The sequence below is a fragment of the Mustela lutreola genome, chromosome 11, assembly GCF_030435805.1.
Source record: "Mustela lutreola isolate mMusLut2 chromosome 11, mMusLut2.pri, whole genome shotgun sequence".
In the NCBI taxonomy this organism is placed as follows: domain Eukaryota; kingdom Metazoa; phylum Chordata; class Mammalia; order Carnivora; family Mustelidae; genus Mustela; species Mustela lutreola.
This window is the reverse complement of record NC_081300.1, coordinates 59053911-59069962: the sequence shown is the minus strand read 5'-3', so window position 1 is coordinate 59069962 and position 16052 is coordinate 59053911. Positions and strand designations below refer to the sequence as shown.

At 46.5% G+C, this 16052-nt stretch overlaps 1 protein-coding gene across 1 annotated transcript in view; it reads right to left on the bottom strand.

The window, feature by feature from the left end:
• APCDD1 (APC down-regulated 1) overlaps window positions 1-15326 on the bottom strand; it is a 32683-nt gene extending 17357 nt beyond the window's left edge. Inside the window, exons 1-2 of the mRNA XM_059139510.1 lie at window positions 15150-15326; window positions 1931-2114 (exon numbers count right to left, since the gene is read on the bottom strand). Coding sequence (XP_058995493.1) covers window positions 1931-2114; window positions 15150-15207 — 242 coding nt within the window. The 5' untranslated portion in view covers window positions 15208-15326. The remainder of the gene's footprint in view (window positions 1-1930; window positions 2115-15149) is intronic.
• Between the last annotated feature and the right edge of the window lie 726 nt (window positions 15327-16052).

Below are 16052 nucleotides of genomic sequence, written 5' to 3'. Positions count from 1 at the left end.
TTTACACATATATAAAATATAATGATATAATATCAGAACTCAGTAATATACATATAGTATATTATATATATATTTACTATGCATTATTTATAGAAATTATGGTTTGAGCAGACTCAGCATGGTTTGAGCTGAAATCCCAAAGACCTGTTATTCTCAAAACTGCTAAACACTTCCATTTTTCAGTTAACACACTGCTGAAAGGTAAACATCACTCCAAGCAGACACCTGCTTCTGGGAAAGGCTGTCGTCATAAGTCTGGGAGGGCGCATGCTCAGAAGGCACTTGGTGGAACTGTGAGCCCAGCATTCTGCAGAGAAGGCACGAGAGGGGCTGCAAAGGTCCTCCCCACTGTGAAGGAGGCCCTGTCCAGCGATAGCCGTAATTGCGGTCTGTTCGTAAGGGCCCTGAAGGTGTGCTGCCTGGCCTCAGGGCTCAACGTATCTCAAGTCCTCAGGCACTGCACCGGCCTGCCACGCCCTCACCTACATGTTGTCATCTCTAGATGCACCTGGTACAACCATCTTTTAATTGGTCATCCTCCTCTCACTTTTTCTACTATCCATTTGCCACACTGCAGCCAGAGTGCCTCATGTGAAAGCTGGATCGTGTCTTAAGCATGGTCCATGCTGCGAACTCCTCAATGACCGTCCAGTTCTAACCCCAATCAGGCCAGATCTGCTCTGGAGTTGTCCCTGCCTCACCGTTCCCGCCCCAGTCCCTCCACCGGGATTTACTCCCCCCCTGCTACAAGGACTCCTGGTCAGTTGCTTCTCCAAACCAGTCTTTGCTGGTACTTCCAGATGGAAACCTCTTCCCTGGGTCTTTGCACAGCTAAGGACATCCCAGCTCAAGTGTCCTTTCCTCTGGTAGCCTTTCCTGACCCCATACCCCGTCCTAAAATAAGGCCCCTGGTATCCTCCTTTAGCACCTGTTGTTTTTTTCCCTCTTCATAGTACTTCTTTGTATGTTTATTTGTAAAATTCCTGAAGACAGGGATCGTGTCTTGTTTTGTTCACTGCTAGAAGCACAAAATCTAGAATGGTGCTGGGCACACCGTAAATATTTGTACACTCAATAAATAGGTGTTTGAATAAGATGATAAATTCTTTAAAAGTACATCACATTAAGATTGTGCAAATATTTATCATGCGGTTATTTTAAGAAACCCCCTCTTTGGGGGGGGGGGGTAACACCTCTGGGTCTTCATCATCTTATAAAAATTCCTTTTTTTCTCTTCTCTGTGTGCATTTGATCCCTCCCCAGGGTACCCGGGAGGCTGCGAGGGAGAAGTGATCAGATCCCAGAGTGAGCCTTGTTAATTCTCAACAATTTAATGGGTAGGGGAAAAACTGCAGGTATGCCTCTAGGCTATTTTTAAAAGCTCTAATGGAAGATAAGCCAGAGCTCAAACTGGGATAAATCTCAGCTCTGTAGCCTGGGAGAGTCCAAGAACTACGCCCTGTATGGTAGAGGTAGCCTGAGTACCTCTCCACGTACTCTTAGAACCCTGAAGCCATATATTAAATTACCAGAATATGGCTAGAATATTTAGACCCTCAGAAGCTTGCAAGTCATGTTTCAGTGTTGGTGAAACACAGACTCCTAATTTCACTTGCTAATGGTTTCTTTTCATACAGGAGCTTTCAGTAAACAAGGACCCATTCACTCACAGCCTGTGGTTAACAGGGGTAAGCATCATCTCTGCTTTGGCTAACCTTTCTAAAGTCCTGAGCTCCATGCTTTACCCACTGGAATCTCAAAGTGTTGCTTGGTTTTTAATTAGAACTTAGATAACACATGCACCATTACAGATAGGATACCGTCTCTGGGCATCTGAGAAGCCCCGAGGAAGGCCTTCCACAGATGTGTGCTCTCTGGTCCACCCCGACCCTCCACCTTCCCCGCCTTGGTCCAGCCCCGACCCTCTTACCCAGTGGACACCCAGTGGCCCTCGATCGCTGGCGGCATCTGCACGGTGATCCTGGCGCCATTGTGGAGATGTTTGAGCATGTGATGGCACTGCGATTCCTTGAAAGCCCTCCAGGCACTTTTCTCTACGGACCGGGGATAGGATCTGCTGTCTGGATGAAGGAGAGCAGAGCCCTCTCCCAGCCCTGAAAAAAAAAAAAGTGGAAGTTTGCTGAAGGGAGATCTCGCAGCACACAGGAGTCAGGTTGAGAAACGGCCTCCTTGACAAGTCATTGCCGCAAATGGCGGGGGCGCCTGGGTGGCTCAGTGGGCCAAGTGTCTGCCTTCCGCTCAGGTCATGATCTCGGGCTACTCGCTGCTCCTGCTCTTTCTCTGTATCTCTCTCTCAAATAAATAAATAAAATCTTTTAAAAAATGATTAAAAAAGAAATCACTGCAAGTAGGAAATGCACTCCTACCCCACCAGGTTGATCACTGCCTCTGCTCTCCTGGAGTTCACATCTCAAAGGGGGATGTATTTCCCAGGGGGGAGAGCCAGGAAAACCGAGGCCCAGGGAGACAACGCGGACTCCTGGGAGATCTCTTGGCCAGTTCCTGGCAAAGGCTGAGCTCAAACCTGTGCCTCTCTGCAAAGGCACATAAAACGGTGCATCTAAGGGAGCAGCTTACAGTGCAGACAAATGAATGTAACAGGGGCTGAAGAGAGAAATGAATATGTTCCAAAGCCACTCAACGGAGGCGTAAGAAAGGGGTTGGCAGGAAGGGTGGTCTTGTGCGGTGACACATTAAGGTGAGGAGGGGCAAGAGCATGGAGACCAGACTCAGTGGAGGGGGAATTCTGATGGAGCGGAAAAAGGCCCAGGAATAACTCAGAGGGCTCCTAACTGACATCTGTTCCCTGGCTTGGCTCCCAGCGGCTCCCCGCAAGCGGGGCATCTTCTGGTTCTCTCTGTCTCTGGATAGACACCTTCTACAGGGCTGCCCATCAGTGGGGCATAAGTCATATACCCCCCTTCAGTGGGGGACATTTTTCCCCAATTACCTTCCCACTCCAGCCCCTCACACCCAGAAAGGCAGTGCTAATACAGGGTTCTAAATTAAGAATAACTTCAAGAAGACTACATATTTTTATTTTCCACAGGTAAAGGAATATTCTGAATCAGTTCATCTTCAGTATAAGCAGTTTAGGTTGGCAGACACTTAAAGGAATGCAAAATAGCCATCAGCCCCTGTTCGGAGGAAGGCATGGCCAGCTGAGTTACAATCTGAAAGCCTATTCTCCCTTTCCTTTCCTTCTCAAAGGAGATTCACTGACTTCTGCTGTTAATTACTCCTGAAGTAACTAACACATTAATAGGTCTTTACTACCTACTAAGTATAGAGCACCTTGTTAACCAAAAAAGAAAAAAAGACCCAAAACAAAAAGCCCCTGACAAATAGACAAAAGCAAAATAAAAATGTACACAAAATAAATAAAATGCACCCCTCAGAATTGTACTAGGAAGAGGCAATTATATACTTTGTAATGAACATCTAAATAACTTCATAGAGAAACCAGGGCTTGAGAGGGGTCGTTGAAAAATGAAAAGTTAGACCCAGAACATGGTGACTCAGAGCAACAGGGTGAAAATCTACAGGAGAAACACAGACCACATGCTGATAACATTCAGATATTTAGAAAATATTCAGATATTGGCCGTAACTGAGAGGGCTGAACTAATCTTCTGTTGGAAGTCTTTGGTACTGAGAAGACATGTGGGAACTCTGGGCTCTTCCTCTGAGCAGAATGCTGACCTTGGACTAGAGCAGAGACTTTGAATTGTTCCCATGGATCTTAAGTGAAGCAAAAGGCAACGAATGAGGGAGAGACACCCATAAGTATGATTCAACTAATTTAAAAAGAGTGAAAAGAGATTCGAAAGGAGTGAACGGTGCTGCGTACCAATGAAATGCAACTTCATCACCAACCCTGCTGAGCCCAACCCAGAGATTCGGACCCCAGCAAGAATATGTGAGAAACATTAAAACCCTGAAATCCACGTCTGGCGTTGTCGGTGCTCATGGGCTCCTGGAGGTTCAACGAGGCCCTTCCTACCAGTGGCCCCTGCTTGCACGGAGGACAGCAGAACGACATTTCTGGGAGTTCTCTCCCCAACCCTCTGAAGCTGTGTGCACGACGGGAACAGGTGTGCGTAACTACACGATTCGTCTTTTTCCGTCTGCCGCACGGCCTCTTTTCAAAATACAGTTCATTCTTGAACACCATGTTCTATGTGTTATATACTGTATTCTTATAGTAAAGTAAGCTAGAGAAAAGAAAATGTTATCAAGAACAGAAAATACACATACAGTACTGTACTGTCTTCATCGGAAAAAAAAGCCACATGTAAATGGACCCACGCAGGTCAAAGCTGTGTTGTTCAAGGGCCAACTGCACATGCATTTTATTAGTGTCTGCCGGGCCATGGAGTAGGCACCCGGACCCTTTGGCTGTCTGGCTGTGGCACAAGGTAGAATGGCTGAGAAATTTCGGGGTGAACTGTTAGCAATCCCACCATGGACATCTGTCGATACTGCGATTTCTTTCATTTTTTTAAAGATTTTATTTATTTGATAGAGATCACAAGTAGGCAGAGAGGCAGGCGGGGGTAGGGGTGGGGGAAGCAGGCTCCCCGCTGAGTAGGGAGCCTGATACAGAGCTCCATCCCAGGACCCGGAGATCATGAGAGCCGAAGGCAGAGGCTTAATCCACTGAGCCACCCAGGTGCCCCGATACTGTGATTTCTGACTGAGTATTATCACAGTTCTCATGTTTTCACCCCCATTTGTCTGAGACCTCTGCTGATCTCTCTGTTGGCTTTGAACTAGAGGAGGAAGAGGGGGTTACTAGGGACCTCTACGGATCCCAAGAGTTGTAATTATCTTGAAGATGGGAAGCAGTTCCTGAATTCGCCTTTAGGCAATCAAGAAATGAAGGATAGGACAGCTCGCTGTATGGTGGCTCAACCGTCTGTGTGCTCAATTACGATGTGGCTAACTTAAAACAGATTTGAATTCAAGTTGTGAAGCACTGGGAGCTGGGGAAGATGCTGCTTTAAATGGGACACCGAGCGTGCGGCAAAGAACCATCATCATCTCCCTATCGACCATGCTATGTTCTAAAAATTGATTTGTAAACCCCTTTACACCCTGCAACTGCTTTCCCGTAAAGATGATAAAAGCAGGAAGGAGAGTGGATATGGGCGAAGATTCTGGAGCTCGGCTGCCTGAGTCTGAAACTAGACCAGCCACTTAAAGAATTTCCCCGAATCCAAGACTTCAAGGATTATTAAGATGCATTATTATTTTACAACCAATGACAAAAACACTTGCCGTTCAATGATGTCTGCACGAGGGTCCCGAAATCCCCCTGAATCCTGCACAGCAGCACCCTACTTCTCTGACATTGCTCTGTTCAGAGACATCTGACAACATTTTTTGCCTTCCGTTGCAACGCTTCTTGTGTGACAGGTAATGGGTTTGCTTTGCACATATCTCAACAGCAAAACAGGAACAGGGCCTCATCTTTTGGTGGGTATCTTCCTTTCTACGTAATTGACGGTTGCAATGTAAGTATCTGCCTCACTGAGGTCAAACTTGCCCCCCACTGCTCTGCTCCAAGGCCATGCTGGTTTTGAAGGGTGAAATTTATTAAGTGACTTATGGAGAAAATAGCCAAGCACGCATGATTCAGACATCGACTCTATTTTCAAAACTGACCTATTTGCAACTAGTCCATAGATGGGGAGTAACTAGGGGCCACATAAAGGAAGTGATGTGATGACAGTGTGAGCTGCTGTGTCCAGATTCACACAAGCCCAGCCTGCAGCACCCCCCTCCCCCATGACTGCTGCCTGCAAGCTAACGTGGACTGGGACCCCCCTCAACCCTCAGATGCACTTCCACTGCAGAGATCTTAAAATAGGGGAAGAAAAAAAAAAAAAGGTGGGTCTTCCAATCAATGAAACACACCATTAACTTGGTTACCTGAAACAAACAACTTAACCTCCAAGCTTCCGTCTACTCATCTGTGAAGAGGGGATAACATTACCCGTCTCTCAGGATTGGTTTCAGGATTTGTGGAGACTGTCTTCCCGAGCGCAGACATAGTTCTCATGAAATGTGTTATTATTTTCCATAATGATTAGGCTTTTAGACCACCCTCAAAAAGTCCTTCCTAACTAACAGTAGAGTTAAAATAACGGTAAAAGTCAGCCACAGCCAAGCTCCCTCTGAGCGCTGGGAAGGCCAGAGAGCTCAGAGTAAAAAAAGACACAGGGCTCCGCGACCAAGTTAACTGGTGACCCCTGTGCAGAAGAGGCGGGACCCAAAGCGCTGGGCTCTGTGGCTCAGTTTAACAAATACCTATTCACTCTTTGTATATTTTAGGAGCCGGAAGCATGAAGAAGAATGAAGATAAGTTTTTTCCGACCTTGAGGCTCTTAAGGGCTCATTGGCCTGAATGTCAAAGAGCAAGGGTGGGGATGATGAAGGGGGTTTCTGGGAAGGAAGCTGGGAGTTCAAAGTCAGAGGAAGAGGGAGTGGTGGTCAGAATATGCATGGGCTGTTCCTAAGGCCAGTCACAAAGGAAGGGAACTACAGGGATGCTTTTTAACCAGGGGTGGAAGAAATAAAATCCCAGAACCACCAATATGCCGATCATTCGAAAGCAGGCACAAGATCATACATCACTCGGGTTTCTAGGGACAACTCTGCACTTGGCTATTGCTCTTATGGTCACAGACCAAAGGTCACAGACACAGCAAGACTGTCACTGCAGAAAAGCGGCAGCATAAATAGCCAGGTAGAATTCTACAGTTAGCATAGCTCTTCAGCATACAGTGAGTTAGGGTTCATACTTGAGGCTGATACTGTATTATTTTTTTTAAGACTTTATTTATCTGACAGAGATCACAGCAGGCAGAGAAAGAGAGAGGAAGGGAAGCAGGCTCCCCACTGAGCAGAGAGCCTGATGCGGGGCTCGATCCCAGGACCCTGAGATCATGACCCTAGCCGAAGGCAGAGGCTTTAACCCACTGACCACCCAGGCACCCCCTGATATTGTATTTTTAAGGTAGAAAAAAAAATGGGATTGGTTCCCTTTCTATCTTTGCCCTTCCAGTACCCATCACCTTGGTGGGAACAAAATTAAATGGGTCATGTGAAAGCCGGGGCTGCTGTACAGTCAGAGAAACTTGTCTCTTAGGTCTACAGTCAACTGCCAAGAGTGGTCTCCAATATTTATTTAGTTTTTCTGGCATGGAAATTCTGGTTGGCCTTCTCATGAGTGCTACTTCTATGAAATGCCTTTTAGAATTAAAAGGCCATTTGAAGCGCCAAGTCTAGCTGTAGGAGAGGTCAAGGTTAACAGCTTTCCTTATCCCCCAGACTTCCATCTTAAGATCGCCCATGGAGTGCCCTCCAAGGACTTCTGGTCAACCCAAGGACCCCGGTGTTCACTGTGTCGCTCAGAATAAGTCAATTCCAATTTGGCACTGAAACTAGCAACTCATTCATTCTAACCATCAGAAAGGTTCTGAAGAGCCAGGCTCTGTTCTAGACATGGAAGCTGTAAACATTATGGACTGAGGGAATCTCAGTTGGACCAGAAACCAGACCCCAAGTGGGCTTGTAGAGGGACTCGTAGGACAGAGAGAACAGGCTCTGAATTCATCCTTGGAAGGTTCATAGAGGGGCGACCGTACCTTGAATGCTGAATGGAAGTGGTCTGGGCAGAGTATACAGCATATCCAGATATAAAGTGGTGGAGAGGAGGGGTTCACGTAGGAGGAACTGGGGCTGGGCTCAGGGAGCGGGCCCCATGGGGTAGCCCACAACAGAGGTGCAGAAGAAGAGAGGCAGGCCCATGATCAAGAGTGCCACATAGCAGACAGAGCGCGCCCTTCACTGGAAAGGTGAAGAGAAACCACGAAAGATGTCACCAGGGTACTAGCACAACAGGAATTCCATTTTGGGAAGATCACTTTTCCCAATTTCGGAGGTATGGAAACAGATGGGAAACAGGAAGATCCATTCTGAAGCTTCTGTGACGATGGCTCAGCATATCATTTTTGCCTGACTAAATGAGAAAGATAAGAGATGGGAAGCACTCTAGACAAACAGTAGTACATCTCTTTTGTAGTCTCTTGAGTTTTTTGTCCTGACCATCTTTTTGCATGTTGTGGGGAAGGTAGATAAGAAGTTATAGACAAAGAAAGGAAAGAGGAGGGAAGAGAGGGAGAGAGAAAAGTAGGAATGAATACTAATTTAGCACTGCATCTAAAAAGACTTGTGCAAAAATACTTTTATGTCCTACGTGTCCTAATTTATATGTCCCGTACATCCTAATCTTAAATTGTGTAAATCCGTCATCCCGGTACTTAGCAATGCAGTACTCAGGGGTGGCAACTATTAGAATAGCTGCTGTCTATTATTTATAATAAATCTGCTTGTTATAGATAATAACTTTTTAAACCCCCCATTTAATTGGACTACGTATGTAACTGAAAGTGTGGCTAATCACAAGAGCTGGTTGCTGAAAATTCTGCCATTTTATGTTGAATGTAGTTGACATTTATGGTCGATCTTTGATGATTCAGATTCCCAAAGTGACTCACTATGAGGAACATCGGTGCCGGATACAGAAATGCGGGACCAAACAGGTAACAGCCCTGTTTAAGCCATGAAGTGTTCTTCTTCTTTTTTTTTTTTTTCTTAGAAGACCAGAGTGATGAAGTCTGTGTGGGGGAGTGCAGGCACAAATCATGTCAACATACGGGTCAACTGAGGATTCTAGATATTTTGGTTAACTGATAAGATAAATTAATTGGGTTCTTTAATTAAGATTTTGCTTACTAAGGGGAAAAAAATAACTCAAAGGATTAAAAAACAACCACCATCCAGTTAGAAAGTGACTGTGAATTTGGTCTTCAAGGTGGCTTTGGGCAGATAATACCATATGTGCCTACTACTTGGATAAAAGTAAAAATTATAACAACGATAATAAGTAAAGTTCGTGTGACAATGAACAATTTACTTTATGCACAGGCTATCTTATTCTCGAATGCCAGTTACTACCTAGGTTTAGAAAGTTAGAAGCAGGGAACCACTTTTAAATGTGCAGTATTCTATAAATTGCCAGTCCATGATACCGACTAAGCGGGAAGCTCTCCATAGCCCTGTACCCTGTCCAGCAGAGCTCTCAATCAGGAAAAAGACTTCCCCATAAAATGGTCTCCAAGACTGGGGGTCTTAGGGCCTGGGCTCAGATAAAATTATGACGACAAGTGAGTATTTCTTTCAAGTAAGTGTGGGAGAGAATAGTAGACTCTGGAAGAAAATTATTCACCTACTGAGAAAAAAAAATTCCTGAAGGCTTTAGGGTATTATTTTACAGGTTACCACTTATAGAGAACTAAATGAGATCCCGGAGCTCTGGAAGGCTGACTCACATGCCTGCATGTGTGTGCGTGTGTGTGCACGAGTGATTTACTCCCAGGGAATAAATCACTCTGTAACAGTAATCCAAAATGACTGCAGAAAGACCTCAAGCACTATCATAATTGTCATAGTCTACTGTTCAGAGACTGAAAACTCTCAGGGACATCGATAAAAAGCCCCAGATTTCCCAAAAAGAAAGGAAGCATAGGGTTGACCATTTAGGCAGAGACTGATACCCCAAATACAAAGCCCGTGTGACCAGTGACCACTGACACCACTGAAGTCACCGGTTTGCATTCAGAAAGCAGTCCTTAGTATAGCTCTCAAAGGGAATGAACATATTAGTTTTGCTGTGGCCATCCCCAGCAAAGCTTGTTCCTAAATCCAGGGTGTTTTCAGAAAGTAGCCAGTCCAGGGACAGGGAGGGACTAAACAGAAGAATGAAAGATGGGGGAACAGGGAACCAGTGAGCAATGACTACCTGAATGTTTGAAAGTCAACAGTCATTCATTTACCAAATAGCTGAATATCTGTGAGGTTCTCCCTCACGTGTGGGCCATTGTTTTTAAATGACAGGAAATGTGAAATAGAAGAAAAATATACCCCATATCCAAATCCCCAATTTTTCAATAACATTTAAAAAAATTTGAATTATTTAGATACATTCCAGAGTTTCTCACCTGCCAATCGAGATGGAGAAGCAAAAGCTCCACACTATTTTATGTAATAAAATGTAAAATTAGTGGGGAAGGAAATGATTTTCAAGCATACTTGGGACTTAAACTAATATTTGATCAGGACAGTCTCTATAACATGTAGAGCAATCCTTTAAAGAAACTTTTTAAAGGCTAAATAAGCATATGGAAAAATATTAACAATGGTTGTCTCTGAGGAGGGGGTTCTGAGTGATTCTTTTCTCGTTCACTTTGCATGCCTTTGTTTTAAATAATGTGACATGTATCACTTGGATAATCAGAGTGAGAAAGTATTCTCAAGTTAGAACTGGTGGGATATGTAAAAACCCAAAGCAGATAAAATGTGACTGATTAGATTAAATGCAGGTAATTACTTAGCCATGAAATTGCCCTGCCCAATTAAATAAGCAGTCATTACTGTAAATGTATGCTTTACCATGGATTCTGCTAGATAAACTCCAGCACAGCTTTTCATGCTTTGGAATAAAAGCCTGTATGTGTTGCAGACATACTGGATTTTACTACCATGTGAGTAGCTATGCCTACCAAGCTCTTATTTTTATTTCCAAATTGTTTTTTGAGATAAAAGCTGAAAGAGCTGCTCTTACCAATCTTTAAACCTTTTTATCTAAAACTATTTTTCCCTTTACGAGAAATATAATAAAGTCAAGATTTCAAATTCCTGGCTCCATTCAACCGTAGCTGCAAATGAGGTAATTGTCTATGTCATTTTCTCCTAATGCCACAGTCTCCAGGTTAGACACTGGGGTTGACATCCTGTGTCAATTGCACAATTTGCATGCTGCATTTGTAACTGACTGCTGCTGCCACACAGTGCTCTTCAGCACAGTCGTGCACATGTGCAGGTGTGCGTGGTGTGTGTGTGTGTGTGTGTGTGTGTGTGTGTGCACGCATGTGCAAACACACGTGCATGGTGTGCATGGGGTATATATAGGTTTGGGGCAGTTTGGTGGGATTCTCAGCAAGGAAAGTACTACAGAGCATGCCACCCTCCCAGCTCTGGAGCCTTGCAACAAGCTTTCCTTCCTCACCCCTCAATATTCTTTGGGGCTCTGCAGGAAAGGGAGTATGGGCCTCCTCACAGCTCCTGTCCCTGACACACAGTACTTGGCACAGAGTAGGGCCTCATAAATGTACTTGCTGAATGAATGAAACTGGAAAACCCTTACAGAACACCCTTAATAATTTTAGGGTGTTCCCCTATCATTTCTCTGACCTTGATACCCATCCCATAACATCCCAGAACAATTCTATCCCCAAATCAGAGCTACACAACAACCCAAACACATATAATCTTGACACAGTAAGAAGGCGTGCGTGGACAATGATGGCAGGGTCTTCATTTCAAAGCTACACGCGGGGGTCTATCGAAGACACATCCTGCTGTGTGCGCGTTCAGCAGATGTATACAATCACTAACCTAGCTTTTCATGTTTCGAATCTTAAATGTTTTATGCTTCACTTTAATTGATTATATCAAGTTGTCATCAGTCTGTCCCTAAACACTATGTAATTACACAGTCATATCATCCACTTAAGGTTTAGTTCTCTTCTTGTTTGGGGAGAAAAAGAATGAACATTGTTATTATAGATCTGCCTAGCTGCGTATTTGAAGCAAGTCAATTGATTTTGCAAGAGAATATTTAACATTTAAGACCCTTGCCCCTCGTTATGTACCACTGAGTCAGATTTCTTCTTAAGATTTCATTTTATGACCAAGGGAGAGAGGGTGCAGGAAACACAGTGTTTTCTTGGTTACAAAAACTGTCTTCTTTAGTAAAATGGTATTTCAAAGATTCTTATTTTACCCTATTTAAGTGTTTTGGCCAGTTTTGTTGGGTAAGCTCATATTTGAAAATTTAGTTTTTCTTTCTTTCTTTTTTTCTTTTTTTTTTCCATTTTGCTAGAATTCCTTGGATGAAAGAGAATAGCTCAAAAATGCCTTCACCTTTCAGAAAAGTCAACGAATGCTACACAACTAAGTGGCATGGGGGGTAGAACATCTCCCCCAACATCAGTTCCAAAACTTAAAATCAAATATTTCCATTAGCAAGGGGAGTCTGCACTTTGCTGTGCATTAAAGCACCACTTATTCTGGAATACCTCAAGCTAATCTGTGTTTCTGGAGCCGGATGATTTTTGTGGCTTTTCATCTAAGCAAAGAAAACAGTGATAACGGACGTCTTCCAGCTGCATACCTCCGTGACATTCAATAGGTTTTATTTGGATTAAGAAATTCAATTGTTTTCAGAAGTGGAAGGAGAGGAAAGTAAAACTGACGTGTATACTTTTATGCCATTAGATTTTGAACTTGAGTCCTGCTCTACATTTACAGTTTAAAAAAACAGCAAAAACAAACAACAGGCTCCAAGTCTGGCCAGAGCCTAATTTACTCACCAGTAGGACATAGGGGTGATTTATGACTTGCAATGAGTTAAAATAAAAGTAACTAACAAACTGAGCAAAGACTGGAAGCCAAACATCATAGTTTTTCTATGTCATCCTTACACAGAATCTTTCTGAAGGCCTCGTGTACTTTTTAATCTTATTAATGTGACTTGCTAGTGTAACTATCTATAAATGATGTCTGAAACTATACTTAAAGTTTGTCACAAATACACTCCTGACCCCAGAAAATCTGTTGTTACCTAACAATTGCTACCATAAACAGACAAATAATGTCCTAGGGTTAGTAAAATAAGATGCCTAGGTATCAGGAAAAAAACCATTAAGCCATTCTAAGAAGATTTCAGGTAATTTCCTTCAACTCATAACTATTGAAATATACAATTAAGCTCATCTGTCGCTACAGAATTTTTAAATGCTTGTAAAACCTCCTATAGAGTAGGACACATTCATCAAGCCATTCACTAGGGTTAAGAGGATCAATACCCATTTTCAGTTAAAATTACATGAATCGGGAAAAATCAGGAGGAAAAGGAGAATACTCAATTGTTTCCTGGTGCTTTACATTATCCTAACGAATTATGACAAGCCTTTCTTAAATCCCAAGGATTTATACGTTGAACCACCATTCCATCTGTTTATTTTTTGTGCTAGAGTCCAATACTCCCTGCCAGATCCAAGGGGATCTGTGAGCAACTACAGCATGAATAATTTTGCCATTGCAGATTCACTTTGAAATTGGGTCATTTTTTTCAGGGTATCCATGACATCCAGTTAGAATTTGCAAATGCCTTTTTTCTCTTCTATCCTCTTCATCACCGTGCACCGGGTCTGAGGCGCCCCCCCCCCCACTTGGGTTAGAGTGCAGACTGACCCCTTCCTTCCTCATCACAAGGTTCTCCTTCTACCACAACCGGGTCAATCTCTAATCCCAAGAAGTTCAGGCCAACACAGACTCAAATTGGGAGATTTGGGGCTACACTCACAAGGATATACTGGGGCTTTTATTACTATTAGTTACCATTCCAGCTTAGACTAGCAGGCAGGGTAGGAAGTATAATTACAACACCCCTCTCTGAAAGGAGGGAGAAAGCGTTCAGAATTAGCCAGTCCACGATGCATATGAGGACCGCTTCTGTAGTTCAATATGCCAAAAAAAAAAAAAAAAAATCCATTTATGCCCAATTTTCAAGTAATTTCTCATGTAAAAGTCATTTGACCATCCTGTCATTTTTGTTTGCAGATATTACAACAGATTTTTTTTTTTTTAAGGGGGACAATTTTCTCTGTTTCATCTCTCTCACTCTCTTTCTTCTGGTGTGTGTGGCAGCTGCTGTTTGATCTGTTCATTGGCTCTGATTTGTTTCATGTTTCAGCCAAAGATTAAAACTGCTCTGTAATTCTAAGCAGATGGGCCTAGGAGCGCAACCCTATAATTATACCTTCTCTCTTTGGCCCTGGAACTGCAAGCCTTCCATCCTGACTTTTAAAGTCTGGGATCACTGGGGCTCGGCAGACACACCTTGGCAATCAGGCAGGTCTGGCCGCACTGGACACCTCAGCAGGGCCTGGAGCTGTCTGCCCTGAAGCAGGACTACAAAGCAAAGAGCCACTTCCATAGCTCCAGGATTCACTGGCTCCTGCCTTTCTAGATCACGCAGGTTGGGGGACTCCAGGGGGGTGGGATGGGGGTCACAGTCTGGTCTGGGTGCTAGCTACAAGTGCATCCATGCATTCTGAAGCTCTAGGGAGAGAAACTGACTGTCCTTGAGGGTGCTCATCTGACCTGCAGAGGTTGGGGAGGCTTGGTGGTGTGGAGGAAGGAGAGCCACGCTCTGGGTGGAGACGCTCCCTTAAATGTCAGGTGGCCACCATTAGGGAAAGTTCACTCAGGACTTCTCAATCAGCACAGCGTGTTCTGCGACCGCCTGCAGCGAGGATCAACACCACTCTCCCACAAAATCGGCCTTATTTTTCTCAGTGCAATTCCTGGAACTCTTTGAAAGAGTTGATGTTGTCGGGCTAAGGGTTTACTGGAGCCCCAGAGGAAATGGGGCCCACGAGGCGCAGAAACAAAACCATCAAGCAAGAGTCTGAAGGCAAACAAGGTGTCCGGGGCCGGAGAACCTTCGGAGACCGGTTTTCATAATTACACCTTCACTGTTCAGAGTCCCCTGCCCCTGGAGACTGCACCCAGTCCACTTGGGGGAGAGCCCCACCACCACACCGTCAGCAAACACTAGTCCTCTCCGAGGGCACAGTGAACCGCGCGAGGGCTGTTTTCCCCCTTAAATGACCACGGTTTCGCTTTCCAGCCCCACAAAAGCTTGCACCACATCAAGAGCCCCTCTGGCAGGCACTCTTGACACTTTGGAGACGGGATGGCCAAGCCCACGATTTCATGACAGTCCGCACTCTGAAACCCCAAGAGCGCATCAAAGTTTTCCCTGGAACTTGATGCAATCCATTCAGGAGCTAAAAGGGGTCTGTGTGTGAGCTCCGCACCCTTCCAGAAAGCAAGCTCCAGCGGCAAACCAGCTCCAGGCGCCGCCGGGGAACCCGCGAGCCCCCTCTCCCGGGAGCCGGGCAGGGAGAGCGGTCGCCCGCGCAGGGACTCACCGTGAAGCAGGAGAGCCGGGAACAGGTACGCGAGCAGGAGGCGGCACAGACCGGACATCTCCAGTCCTCCTCCGGGACCGCCCGAGCCGCCCGCCGTCCAGGGACGCCGCTCCCCCGGAACGGCCGCGGCGCCGCGCGCGCTCTGTGCCCCCGCCTCCAGCCCGGAGGACGCGACGAGGCGGCGGCGCCCAGCAAGGCGAGCGCGGCGGCGCGGGGACACGGGCGGCGGGCCCAGGCCCCGCGCGTCAGGCGGCAGCGGCGCGCCCCATGCCCGGAGGGCGCGGCGCGGCGCGGGGGCTGCGGGGCGCGCGCTCTCTGGGCGCCGTCGGGGCCCCGCGCGCCCGGCCCGGTCCAGTCCCCGCTCCCGGCCTCCCGGTACCCGGGCCCTCTGAGTCCCTCCCCGGCCGCCGCCGCCGCCGCCGCCACCACCACCACCGCAGCGCGCGCCGCTCCGAGCTGCACTGGCCGCCACCACCGCCGCAGCTGCAGCGTCTCTTCATATTTCCCGAGCGCCGCCGGCGGGGCAGCCGGGCCACGGGCCGGGGGAGGGGCCGGGGGAGGGGTCGGGGGAGGAGTCAGGGCGGCGCCGCCGGGCCACCGCCTCCCGGGCGGCAAACTGGGGCCCGGGGGCCGGGGGCGCGGAGACTTGAAAGGGCGCATGGGGCACCGCCTCTCCCGCCTCCTTCTCCAGCCTCCTCTCCAGCCCTCCTCCTCTCCAGCCCCCTCGCCTCCTCCCGCCTCCTCCTCCCTCTCTCTCCCCGCCGCCGCTCCCCTCCACCTTCCCTTTCCCTCCCAGTTCTTAACCTCTTCCCTCCCGCCAGCATCCCCCCTGCCCAGCCCCGGGCTCCGCGCCCCTCTCCCTCCTCCCCGCGCCGGCCCGGAGAGAGGTGCCCTACGCCATCC